The sequence below is a fragment of the Capricornis sumatraensis genome, chromosome 15 (assembly GCF_032405125.1).
Source record: "Capricornis sumatraensis isolate serow.1 chromosome 15, serow.2, whole genome shotgun sequence".
In the NCBI taxonomy this organism is placed as follows: Eukaryota; Metazoa; Chordata; class Mammalia; order Artiodactyla; family Bovidae; genus Capricornis; species Capricornis sumatraensis.
In genome coordinates this window covers 55,913,079-55,927,035 of record NC_091083.1, presented here as the reverse complement: position 1 = coordinate 55,927,035, position 13,957 = coordinate 55,913,079, and the positions used below count along the sequence as shown (strand labels likewise).

Below are 13,957 nucleotides of genomic sequence, written 5' to 3'. Positions count from 1 at the left end.
ACAGCATGCCCCTGCTCCCTCTCTGGAAGGATCCACGGGCACATTGCCCTGCGGCTTCTTTGGTTGCAGCTCTAGACCCATTGGGGGTGCCAGCTGAGGAGCAGCTGGAGGGCTCTTCAGCTCACTCGCTCTGAACATCTGCTGTGTCCTGGGCTGTGTTAGGCTCAGGAATCACAGAAGACCTCAAGGGCTGGGTCCTGCCTTCAGGGAACCCACAGCCCAGCCCCCAGACACATTTGTAGAGCAAATCAGAAATGGTCATAACTCATATGCATCTCCTGACTCTAGACCCCAGAGTTACAGAAGTGTAGACTCTTAGAAACCTGGTCTCAAGCTTTCATGCCCTTCCATTTCACACATGAGTAAACTGAGATCCAGAGAGAAAAGAATTGCCAAATACTACCAGAGCAAGGGCTAGACCTCAGGCCCTTTCCAGGACATCTGGCCAGTCCATACCCAGCAGCAGCATCTTCCCAGTAGTTGACAATGAGGATGCTTCATTTTTTTGGCAGCAGGCTCTGCTCCCAGGCTCCCTCTCAGGAATGCAGGGATGTGGGCTCTCACAGGTCTGTGGGAGGCACTTGGGGCCACTCTGTCCCTTCCTCAGCACTGGTGCTAGAAGTATGGGGCTGACTCCAAGCCTGTCCCTACACACACCAACCTCAGCCCAGGGTGGAGGCGGCCAGAGCCAGACGGCATAAATCTAGGGATGAGGGGCTGGCAGGCAAGGACAGGCAGATGAGTGGATGAGGAGATGGGGCCTTCCCTTGGGACCCCATAGGGAACTTCATGGGTCAGACTCCTCACAAGTCTGTAGCACCATCTGCCCCAGCAGTCTAGACAGCAATTGCCTTTTTTGTTATTGTTGTTCCATCACAATGTCACTAGTGTCCCTAGCCCCAGATTTCTAGAGTAACTTGTGACTGCCCTCGTCCCACCCTCCCTAAGCTACACCCCAGCTTCGGGGATTCCTGATGTCAGACAGAGGGCAGGGGGACCCAGGGCCTGCTCCTTGACACTAGCCTGAAATAGAGCTCTCTCATTGTCCTGTTAGTCTGGGCTGTGCTTCAGAATGGGGGCCAGAGTGATCCATCTTCTCCAAGCTTAGGGAGATGGAGCCACGCCTGTTCTAGGCCCATCACAGTGGTTGTGAAACAGAAAGAGGCTTCTCCATGAGTAGGACCAAACAGAGCCTCTGGGCTCTGGGCTTGCCTTCTCTCCCACCCAGCAAGTTTTCATCCATGATTGTAGAAGCCTCTCCTGTTCCCTAGGGTGTTTCCAAGAATCGTGCCCCACTCCTGTAGAATGACAGGGAGCAAGTGCCGTTTGCCATTTTTGAGGCTGTGAAATGAAACATTCTGAGTGGAAGTTATCGGTGTTTGATAAAGTTAGTTTCTCCACCATTATATTCCCTTATCCTGTATCCTCAAACTTGCTTATAGCTTTTTCTTTTTTTCAAAATTTTGCTTTCCATCTTTTAGATCAAATCAGCTTCATCTTTCAAGAGAATCTAACATCTTTTAAAAGGAAATCAGAATACACGCAGCCTGGAAATTATTTAATCCTTTTAAAAAATATCTGCCCTTTCTTCTCTTGGACATCTTTGTATGAATTTGCCCTTAACACAACTTCTCCTTTACTTTAGCCTTCAGAGAATCAAGACGATCTAATCATGACCGAATGAATTAATGCATAGCTGACTCAGAGCAGGGCACGTGGGTGATCTGTATGAGAAGATAATAATTTGGGCAACACCCTGTTGCCTTATTTATGATTGGGAGTAGGCATTGAGGACTTTTGAACCAGATCATACAATCTGAACTTTATTTCAAAGGCTGAGGTCCTTCACATTGGCCTACTGACAATAACAGACACAGGTTTCTGGGGTGGCTCTTATCCTCTTCTTTGGGTGTATGTATAGATTTAGGTCAATAGGATAGAGTGGTAAGCAGCCACAAAGAAAGGAAAACAAATATAGGAAAGTCTCAAATTGAATATCAGTGTGAAAAATATGACAACATTTATATATATTCTTGGGTCCCAATGGCATAAAATTATGCTTCACCCTTCAAATCATGTCATACACTTAAATGAGTTCCATGGGAGAAATTGTGATATAGACCGTGGTCTCTAAAACATTGCAATTACGCACAAATTATTGGCAGGCATTGCAAAGTCTAGCAAGAAGAGAAAACTGCTCTGGGACCAGAAATCTCTCAGTTATTGAGTCAATCTGAACTGCAGATTTATTACTATAACAGGGTGGCAGGAAGAATCGGTGACAACAAAAAGGAACACCAAATGAACAAAAAGCAGCTACCTCTAGAGATCCTCAAAAGAAAAATCCACCCACCACCTAGTTTCGGTTTCTGTTTCCAAAGTGCTCTCTTCTGCATCCATGATCTCATTTGTTCCCTTCTAGTCCAAGGAAGGAGGAGGGGAGGGATGAGCCCTCTTTATCGGGGAGGGGGTCAAGGCCCGGGGAGATGACACATCTGCCCAGGCTTAGCTGCTTCTTAGCAGGAGTGCAAGCTTTCATCTTTGGGAGCAAACAGATAGTCCAGGTTGTTTCTCTGACCAGGCCCTTGATAAAGGACCCTGTGCAGACCACATGTCTGGGAAGTGGGGGCTGCCCTTCCCTAGATGAACTGAGAAAGGGCCCACGAACCCAGCTGGGAAGTTAAGTGCTCTCAGCTGCTGCGACCTGCCGCCTCTCCCTCTGGGCTTGGGTGTCCTGTCTGTAGCCTGGGGATGACAGCAATTTCTTAGGAACCCCCTGTATGGATGGCACTGGCACTTAGGAGGACTAAACCAAATGGTCCTCCCTTCCTTTGTCCCCAGCGATATCTTTCCCATGACCAAGTCTCAGGCACCACCTCATCGGCTTTCAAGAGCAGATGAGATGAGCACTCTAGCCTGACTCTGTCAAGCCCTCTCCCCACAGGTGCTGGACGAGGCCCGGGTGCAGAAGCCTGTGAATGTGCAGATGCTCTTTTCCAACCCACTGGATGAGCCGGTGAAGGACTGCGTGCTGATGGTGGAGGGCAGCGGCCTGCTGCTGGGCAGCCTCAAGATCGAGTGAGTCCCACACTGAAGGGCTGGTAGGGGATGCGGGAGGGGGTCAGAGGGACCTCCCTGGAACCCCAGGCAGGGTAGACAGAACTCTGCTAGCCTCTGAAGTTGGGACTCTGCCCATAGGATGCACACTTGCATTTGGTTTAGGGGTTCACCAAACTTGAACTTAAGAGAAGTCCAGGTCTTCAGTGCTAGGAGCTGGTCCTTATATCTGGGAGCTCACGGGACCCCTACCTTCCCCACTGAGGGGTCCCAGGGCTGAAGGGGCTCGATGACCCAGGGTGGCAGCTAGAGGGAGTTGAAGGAGCAGTGACCTTGACCAGAGCAGGACTTGAGGCCTCACACTGACTCCTGCCCTTCCCCATCAGCGTGCCAGCGCTACGCCCCAAAGAGCGGTCCCGTGTGCGTTTTGAGATCCTGCCTACCCGGAGTGGCACCAAGCAGCTCCTCGCCAACTTCTCCTGCAACAAGTTTCCCGCGATCAAGGCCATGCTGTCCGTTGATGTGGCTGAGTGAAGGGCCCAGGGAGCCCCATACAAACTTGGGAACACGGAGCAGGCAGGATTTGCCTGTGGAGTGAGCCCCTGCCATACTCATTATCCAGCCTGGGAAACTCACTCTGTCCCCCAAGGTGGCCTGGATCCGAAACTCCAGCCTCCAGCACACACCCCCTCCTTGCTGCCAGGCTGGGCTGGTTCCACCCTGGCCCATCACTTGATCACTTTTGCACGTTCCCTGAGCTTCTCCCCCGATGCTGCCTGGTGTGTGAGCCCCATGGCCCTGCTCAGCCCTCATACCCTCAATGTTGTGGGCACGGAGTGGCACCTGACCCAGCGACTCTCCAAATGGATACTGGGGGAGAAGGTGGTCTGGACTGTGTGCTGATCCCCAGCCTGCAGTTGGCACTTTCCTGCTCCTCCCCCGGGTCATTGTGGAGGTGGGGGGTATGATGGTTAGCTATCCATTGTGACACTCACAACTACCCTCAAAATAAATATTAAAAAGAGTGTGATCACACAGCACTGACTACAAGACTGCTGCTTCACCTAAGGTGGTGGAGAAGGAGACCGTGGGGCTGGGGCCATATACTTCTGGAGGAGGGATGGCATTGGGGAAGCCGTGCTCCCCACGTCCCAATATCCAAAAGGAGTGGGCTGGTTCCCTGTGGCTCCAGGTGCAAAACTAGGGAGACATTTCAAGTCAGTTTAGGAAACTGCACTAAGATGATGTCCAAAAATCAATTGACTGCCTTGGGAGGGAGTGACTTGTCTAGGCAGGTTCAGATATTGTGGGGCAAAGTGAACCCTTCCAGGACCCTCTACAGGCATCAGAGTGAGAAGGGACTTCAGTCTTCACTGGAACCTTCTGCAGAGCAGCTGTGGGTGGTGGTCTCTGCTCACACTGGGTTCACCCCAACTTGTGCCACACTCCTCCTCTTGCAGCCAAAGCAATGCTAACTCCACAGGAACCTCCTCTACCTTCACACATGCTCTTGTGGTTCCTTGAAATCGCCCCAAGCAGATCCCATAGCCTTCCGTCACCGGTGCTGACTAACCTCATTTTGGCGACCATGCCTCACTGTTGGGACATAAAGGACCAGTCCCATCTAAACAGAAGCTTCAGCCTCACATCCAGCTCGAAGTTTCTTCCCTATGCTCAACTCAGGCCTGACCCAGGCTTGTAGGAAGCACTGTCCATGCCTTCCTCTTACTTCCTCCTTCTTTTGTTGCTGGATCCATTAGAGTTGGAGCAGGGAGAGAGGAAATTTAGAGAAAAACCATGAAGTTCCATTTCACTGGTGCTGATGTAGTCTGGCCATGGAAGCCCACCGCATGGCTGGAGTGATAATGCAGACTTTCTGCACTGTGTGTCCCCCCAGATTTGGGCCCCCAGAGTTCTCCCCTACCTCGAACTGCACTGGAAGTGTGGTTCTATAGTGATGGCTTGAGGCCAGTTCCGTTTGTGGGCTCCACTGCCCTGCCCCAGCTGCCTCCTCTCTCCCTTCTCATTTCAACCTGGTCCAGCCTCAACTGCCCAATTCAAGTTCCCCAGGTGGGCAGTCAGCATCAGAATCTGTGTTCATGTTTGCTCCCAGTGTCAAGGAGCTCTCACCAGGGTCCATTTCTGGTGTCTGAATGCAGCTGGGCCTCCCATTCTCTGCAGGACAGCAGGCTCTGAGCTGTGGAGGGGGAAGCTTGTCTCATCTCTTGAAGCTTTGCCCCTCTCTCAAGTGCCCCTTGGGGCTGGGCTCCAGGTCAGAGTGAGGAGGGGCAGGGTTAAATAGACATACTTCGGCTCTGGTTTCTATCAGAAACAAGGAAATCCAGAGGTTTCCGTTTCCTCCCATCTCCATGAGGCCTGTCCCAGACCTTAACTCTGTCAAGCATCAGCCAGTGTCTCCTGAGTGCGTCCTTTCTGCCAGTCTCTCTCAGGGAGATGAAAAATCAACAAGAGCTTGACCCTGCCTTTGGGTTTCCATCCTCAGGGAAATCTCCTAACGTGTAATGGGAAAAGTCCATGTAGAATTTCTAATCAACCCCAAGCACATGTGTCTTAGAGCTATAGCTAAACACCCCTCTGCAACTTGGCTTCTGAAGAATTTAACAATAAAACAAAGTAATAGCAGGCCAAGGCCTCAGCACCACATTTATTTCTGGTAGACTTAAAGTTAGAGGTGGTACTGACTTGTGAGCCTGCTGACTGAACCCCAAAATTAGGTGGTCTTGCTCCGTTGGTTAGGATCTATGCTCAGCGACCACAGCAGGGAAACCCAAACGGCCAGGGTCCTAAACAGGATGGGCGTTAGTTGCTCTTGTATAAGAGCCAAGGGAAACAGAGGGACACAGGCTTCCTTGTCTTACCTCACTGTTATCCTCCACGTGTAGCTTCCACCTACCGGCTCCAGGTGACTGTTACAGCTCAAGGCAAAAGCCGCAGGCTGTCCAGCAGGAAGGAAGAAAAGGCAAATCGATGGGCACCCTCTTTCCCATTGAGGGGACAATCTGAAAGTCAAAAGTTGAAATTATACATTTCACTTCGGCAAACATCCCATTGGCCAGTGAAGCTAAAAGTGATTTTTTTGAAATGAATCACACTGATATATTTCTAGCCAAATTGACTGGGAAAAATTAACCAATATACAAATTACAAATATCATGAGAAAAGCTACAGCTATTTAAAGCATATGGAGGCATATGTGAACAACGTTCTGTCAATAAATCAGGCAACTTAGATAAAATGAATTCCTTAAAGGACACAAAATATCAAAATTCATTCAAGAAAAGTACGTATTCCCTATATCTATTGAAGAAATTGAAATTGGAGTGAAAACCAGCAGGAACCGTTCAGAAGCCTAACCAGCCACAGAGCAGGTGGTTGTTTTGTCAGTATGTTTTCCTGCAGTTTGTTATACAGGAAAGGATCCATTTCTTCCCATTTCCATGCATACATTTATGTGCTCTCCAGGAAAAATGTTTCCTCTTCTGAGAAACCTTCATTTCCCTCCCAACTTGCTGCACCCAAACACAGTTGGCGTCTCCTTCATCTATGACTCCCTTCACTGTGTCTTTTTAGACCACTTGGCTTAAAGTCATCTGGGTCATCTCTCCCCATCTTAGACTAGAACTTGTCATGGGCAAAAACCAGGTTTCCTTTAGCCCTGCGTCCTCCACACTTAGCAGTGTCTGGTGTAGATGAAGTACTCATATATATTCACTAAAGACCAAAGAAGTGAATGGTATTGTAGATGAATAAATGAATGAATGAATGAAGTGACCAATTGGAATCACTAAAAAAAAAATGTAATATCTAACCTTCATTGAGAGGGTAAATCTGTAAGTCACTGTTCTAAGGATTCTTGAAAATCTATTGAGTGCTTGTTATCTGTCAGATATTGTGCTCAATATTTCACATCCATTATCTTACCGAATCCTATATACCATTCTTGAGTAGCAATCCTTATTATTCTTATTTTTGTTCTTTTCCTTTCTCTTTAAATAGATTTTATTTTTTAGAGTAGTTTTAGATTCATGGCAAAATTGAACAAAAAGTACAGACATTTCTCACATATCCCCTGGTCCCATATATGCATATCCTCCCCCATTATAAATATTCCTACTGAAGGCAAACCACTTCAGCCTTCTTGCCTTGAGAACCCCATCAACAGCACGAAAAGGCAAAATGATATGACACTGAAGATGAATACCCAGGTCGGCAGTTGCCCAATATGCTACTGGAGAAGAGCAAAGAAATAGTTCCAGAAGGAATGAAGACGCTGAGTCAAAGTGGAAACAAAACCCAGTTGTGGATGTGACTGGTGATGGAAGCAAAGTCCATTGCTGTAAACAATATTGCACAGGAATCTGGAATGTTAGGTCCATGAATCAAGGTAAATTGGAAGTGGCCAAATAGGAGATGGCAAGAGTGAACATCAACCTTTTAGGAATTAGTGAACTAAAATGGACCGGAATGGGTGAATTTAACTCAGATGACCATTATATCTACTACTGTGGACAAGAATCCCTTAGGAGAAATGGAGTAGCCCTCATAGTCAACAAAAGAGTCCAAAATAACAGTACTTGGGTGCAGTCTCAAAAATGACAGGATGATCTCTGTTCGTTTCCAAGGCAAACCATTCAATATCACAGTAATCCAAGTCTATACCCCTTCCACTAGTGCAGGAAAAGCTGAAGTGGAACAGTTCTATGAAGACCTGAAAGACCTTCTAGAACTAACACCAAAAACAAGACATCTTTTTCATCATAGGGGACTGGAAAGCAAAAGTAGGAAAACAAGAAATACCTGAAGTAACAGGCAAGTTTGGCCTTGGAATACAAAATGAAGCAGGGCAAAGGTTAACAGTTTTGCCAAGAGAACGCACTGGTCATAGCAAACACCCTCTTCCAAAAATGTAAGAGATGACTGTAGGCATGGACATCACCAGATGATCAATACCAAAATCAGACTGATTATATTCTTTGCAGTCAAGGATGGAGAAGTTCTATACAGTCAGCATAAACAAGCCCAGGAGCTGACTCAGATCAGCTCAGCTCATGAACTCATGTGGCTCAGATCCTGAACTCCTTATTGCAAAATTCGGACTTAAATTTAAGAAAGTAGGAAAAACCACTAGGCCATTCAGGTAAGACCTAAATCAAATCCTTTAATATTATACAGCAGAAGTGACAAATAGATTGAAGGGATTAGATCTGATAGACAGAGGGACTGAAGAACTATGGACGGAGGTTCATAACTTTATACAGGAAGTAGTGATCAAAAACATCCCCAAGAAAAAGAAATGCTAAAAGACAATGGTTGTCTGAAGAGGCCTTACAGATATCTGAAAAAAGAAGAGAAGCAAAAGGCAAAGGAGAAAAGGAAAGATATACCCATCTTAATGCAGAGTTCCAAAGAATAGCAAGGAGAGATAAGAAAGCCTTCCTCAGTGATCAGAGAAATAGAGGAAAACAATAGAATGGGAAAGACTAGAAATCTCTTCAAGAAAATGAGAGCTACCAAGGGAACATTTCATGCAAAGATGGGCACAATAAAGGACAGAAATGGTATGGACCTAACAGAAGCAGACGATATTAAGAAGAGGTGGCAAGAATACACAGAATAACCATACAAAAAAGATCTTGATGTTCTTTTTAAAGATCAAAAACATCTTGATAACCACGATGGTGTGATCACTCACCTAGAGTCAGATATCCTGGAGTGAGAAGTCAAGTGGGTGTTAGGAAGTATCACTACAAACAAAGCAAGTGAAGGTGATGGAATTCCAGCTGGGCTATTTCAAATCCTAAAAGATGATGCTGTGAAAGAGTTGCACTCAATATGCCAACAAATTTGGAAAACTCAGCAGTGGCCACAGGACTGAAAAAGGTCAGTTTTCATTCCAGTCCCAAAGAAAGGCAATGCCAAAGAATGTTTAAACTACCACACAATTGCATTCATCTCACACACTAGCAAAGTAATCCTCAAAATTCTCCAAGCCAGGCTTCAACAGCTGTGAACCAAGAACTTCCAGATGTTCAAACTGGATTTAGAAAAGGCGGAGGAACCAGAGATCAAATTGCCAATGTCCATTGGATCGTAGAAAAATCAAGGGAATTCCAGAAAACATTTGCTTCATTGACTACGCTATAGCCTTTGATTGTGTGGATCACAACAAACTGTGGAAAATTGTTAACGAGATGGGAATACCAAACCACCTTACCTGCCTCCTGAGAAAACTGTATGCAGGTCAAGAAGCAATAATTAGAACTTGACATGGAGCAACAGACTGGTTCAAATTTGGGAAAGCAATATGTCAAGCCTGTATATTGTTACCCTTCTTATTTAACTTCCATGCAGGGTACATCATGGGAAATCCTGGACTGGCTGAAGTACAAACTGGAATCAAGATTGCCAGGAGAAATGTCAATAACCTCAGATATGCAGATGACACCACCTTTATGGCAGAAAGCAAAGAGGAACTAAAGAGCCTCTTGATGAAAGTGAAAAAGCTGGCTTAAAACTCAACATTAAAAAAGTGAAGATCATGACATCTGATCCCTTCACTTCATGACAAATAGATGGGGATACAGTGACATTTTATTTTCTTGGGCTCCAAAAATCACTGTGGATGGTGACTGCAGTCATTAAAGTAAAAGATGCTTTCTCCTTGGAAGAGAAGCTATGACAAACCTAGACAGTATATTAAAAAACAGAGACATTACTTTTCCAACAAAGGTCTGTATAATCAAAGTTATGGTTTTTCCAGTAGTCATGTATGGATGTGAAAGATGGACCATAAATAAGGCTGAGTGCCAAAGAATTTATACTTTTGAACTGTGGTGTTGGAGAAGACTCTTGAGAATCCCTTGGACTGCAAGAATATCAAACCTGTCAGTCTTAAAGGAAATCAACTCTGAATATTCATTGGAAGGACTGATGCTGAAGCTGAAGTTCCAGTACTTGGGCCACCAGATGCAAAGAGCCGACTCATTAGAAAATACCCTGATGCTTGGAAAGAAGGCAGAAAGAGAAGGGGATGACTGAGGATGAGATGGTTGGATGGCATCACCAACTCAATGGACATGAGTTTGAGTAAGCTCTTGGAGATGGCAAAGGACAGGGAAGTCTGGTGTGCTGCTGTTCATTGGGTCACAAAGAGTTGGACATGACTAATCAACTGAACAACAACTAGAATAGTACATTTGTTACAACTGATGAGCCTATGTTGACACATCATTATCAACAGAAGACCACTGTTTCATTAAGATTCACTCTTACTTTGCCAACAAATTTTCGTCTAGTCAAGGCTATGGTTTTTCCAGTGGTCATGTATGGATGTGAGAGTTGGAGTATAAAGAAAGCTGAGCACCAAAGAATTGATGCTTTGAACTGTGGTGTTGGAGAAGACTCTTGAGAGTCCCTTGGACTGCAAGGAGATCCAACCAGTCCATCCTAAAGGAGATCAGTCCTGGGTGTTCATTGGAAGGACTGATGCTAAAGCTGAAACTCCAATACTTTGGCCGCCTGATGCCAAGAGCTGACTCATTTGAAAAGACCCTGATGCTGGGAGGGGTTGGGGGCAGGAGGAGAAGGAGACGACAGAGGATGAGATGGCTGGATGGCATCATCGACTCAATGGACGTGGGTTTGTGTGGACTCCAGGAGTTGGTGATGGACAGGGAGGCCTGGTGTGCTGCGGTTCATAGGGTCACAAAGAGTTGGACACGACTGAGTGACTGAACTGGACTTGCTGTTGTACATTCTATGGGTTCAGATAATTTTAGAATGCAGAGGTACAGTCTACCACTGTAGTACCACAGTAGCTTCACTGTCCTAAATATCCTCTGTGCTCCCTCCATCTCTTCTAATGGCTGGCAACCACTGATCCTGTTACTGTCTCCATAGCTGGCCCGTTTTCAGAATGCCATATAGTTGGAACCATACAATAGGTAGTTTTGTCAGCCCTGCTTCTTTTACTTAGTAATATGCATTTAAGTTTCCTCTGTGTGTTTTCATGACTTGATAGCTAATTTATTTTTACTGCTGAATAATATTCCTTTGTCTAGATGTGCCACAGTTTGTTTATCCATTCACCCACTGAAGGACATCTTGGATACTTCCAACTTGCAGCAATTATGAATAGAGTTGCTGTCAACATCCATTGGCAGAGTTTTGTGTGGACATAAGTTTTCAACTCTTTTGGGCAAATATCAAAGAGTCTAATTGCTGGATCATGTGATAACAGTATACTTATTTTTATAAGAAACTGCTAAATTCTCTTCCAAAGTAGCTATACCTTATCATTCCCACCAACAATGAATGAGAGTTCCTGTTGCTCCATAAACTCATTGTTTTAACTTGCATTTCCCTGATTACATATGAAGTGGAGTATCCTTTCATATGCATGTTTACCATCTATATACTTTCCCTGGTATACTGCCTGGTAAATGTCTTTGGCCAGTATTTTAGTCAGAGTGTTTATTTTCTTAAGGCTGAGTTTCAAGAGTTCTTTGTATATTTTGGATAATAGTCCTTTATTAGATATAACATTTGCAAATATTTTCTGTTAATGTCTGTGGCCATTTTCTCATTCTCTTGACAGTCTTTTGTAGATGAGCAACTACTAATTTTGATGAAGTCCAGCTTATTAATTCTTTCATGTGTCATGCCTTTGGAGTTGTATCTAAAAAGCCATTGCCAAACCCAGGGTCATAGACTTTCTCTTATGTTATCTTCTAGGAGTTTTAGCATTTTCCATCTTTAATATAGGTCTGTGATTCACTTTGAGTTAATTTTTGTAAAAGGTATAAAGTCTGTGTTTAGATTCGCTTTTTTTACATGTGGATGTCCAATTGTTTCAGATCTTTTCTCCATTGTATTGTCTTTGCTCCTTTGTCAAAGGTTAGCTTTGTGTACAGACCCCATATGTATGTGGGTCTATTTCTGGGCTCTGTTACATTCCACTGATCTATTTGTCTATTCTTTCAGCGCTACCACGCTGTGTTGATAAGTGCAGCTTTACAGCAAGTCTTGAAGTTGAGTTGTGTCGGTCCTTTGACTCTGTTCTTCTTCTTCTTCAATGCTGGCTATTCTTCTTCAGTGTTGGCTATTCTGGGTCTTTTGCCTCTCTGTATAAACGTTAGAATCATTTTGTTGATATAGACCAAATAACTCAATGAGATTTTGATTGCAATTGCTTTGAATTTATAGATTAAATTGGGAAGAACTTACATCTTGGCAGTATTAAGTTTTCTTATCCATAAATATGGACTATGTGTCCTATATTTAGTATTTTGATTTCTTCATCAGAGTTTTATAGTTTTTCTTATATAGACCTTGTATTATTTTCTTAGAATTTTATCTATTTTATTTTGGAGGGTGGTGAATTAAATAATATTATGGATTTTTAAAATTTCAAATTCAGCTTTTCATTGAAGGTATATAAGAAAATGATTGACTTTTATATCAACTTTAAATCCTGCAACTTTGCTATAATAGATTCTTAGTCCCAGGAGTTTGCAGTTGTTGTGACTGATTCTTTCAGATTTTCTGCGTAAATAATAATGTTATCTATGAACAAAGATAGCTTTATTTCTTCCTTCCCAATCTGTATATATTTCTTTTTTTTTTTTCCTTCTTCTTGCATTAGCCAGAACTTCCAATATTGAAAAGAAGTGGGAAAGCTTATAGTATGATCCTTGCTTTGTTCTTGTTCTTAGTGGGAACACTTTTAGTATGATGCTATCTGTAGGCTTTTGTAGATTTTTTTTTTAATCAAGTTGAGGAAATTCCCCTCTATTCTTGGTTTACTGAAGCTTTGAATTGAGCATTGCATTTTGTCAGATGCCTTTTCTACACCTATTGATTTGATTGTGTGATTTTTCTTTGACTTATTGATGTAATGGGTTACATTAATTGATTTTTAATTAATTTTTATTGGATTATAGTTTATTTACAATGCTGTGTTGGTTTCTGCTGCCCAGCAAAGTGCATCAGTTATACCTATACATATTGCTGAATTGTGTCCAACTCTTTGCCACCTCATGGACTGTAGCCCACCAGACTCCTCTGTCCGTGAGATTTTATAGGCAAGAATACTGGAGTGGGTTTCCATTCTCTCCTCCAAGGGATATTCCTGACACAGGGATCAAACAGCCACTCTTTAAGATCCTTTTCCCGTATAGGTCATTACAGGGTATTGAGTCGAGTTTCCTGCACTATGTACTAGGTCCTTATTAGTCATCTATTTTATATACTGCAGTGTGTATATGTCAACTCCAGTCTCCCAATTTATCCCTTCCACATTAATTGATTTTTGAATGTAGAACCAACCTCCCAAACCTGGGATAAATCCCACTTGATTATGGTACATAATTATTTTTACACAATGTGGGATTTATATTGCTATTATTTTGTTGAGGATTTTTGCATCTATGTTCCTTAGAGATATTGGTCTATAATTTCCTTTTCCTGTAAAGTCTTTGTCTGGTTTTGGTATTTGTCTGGCCTCATTGAATGGGTTAGGAAGTAGTCTCTCTGCTTCTACTCTCCAAAAGAGGTTGTAGAGAATTGGTATAATTTCTTCCTTAAATGTTTGGTAGAATTCACCAGTGAACCCATCTGGACTGCTGCATTTTATTTTGTACTGATTCAATTTCTTTGATGAAATTTAATACATATAAGCCTTTCAGATCCTTCTGTGCATTTTGACAGATTGTGTGTTCAAGGAATTGGTCCATTTCATCTAGATTATATTAATAAAATTTATGGGCATAGAGTTATTCATAATATTTATCTATTTTCCTGTTAGTGCTCATGGGACTTAATGATGTCCCCTCTTTCATGTTGATATTAGTAATTTGTGTCTTCTCTCTTTCTTCTTATT

General features: G+C 43.6%; 1 protein-coding gene across 1 annotated transcript in view; it reads left to right on the top strand.

Annotated features, from left to right (window-relative positions):
• The window catches only part of TGM3 (transglutaminase 3), a 44,298-nt gene extending 40,222 nt beyond the window's left edge, over positions 1–4,076 (top strand). Inside the window, exons 12-13 of the mRNA XM_068987009.1 lie at positions 2,945–3,078; positions 3,444–4,076. Of these exons, the coding sequence (XP_068843110.1) occupies positions 2,945–3,078; positions 3,444–3,591 (282 nt within the window). The 3' untranslated portion in view covers positions 3,592–4,076. The remainder of the gene's footprint in view (positions 1–2,944; positions 3,079–3,443) is intronic.
• The last annotated feature ends 9,881 nt before the right edge of the window (positions 4,077–13,957 follow it).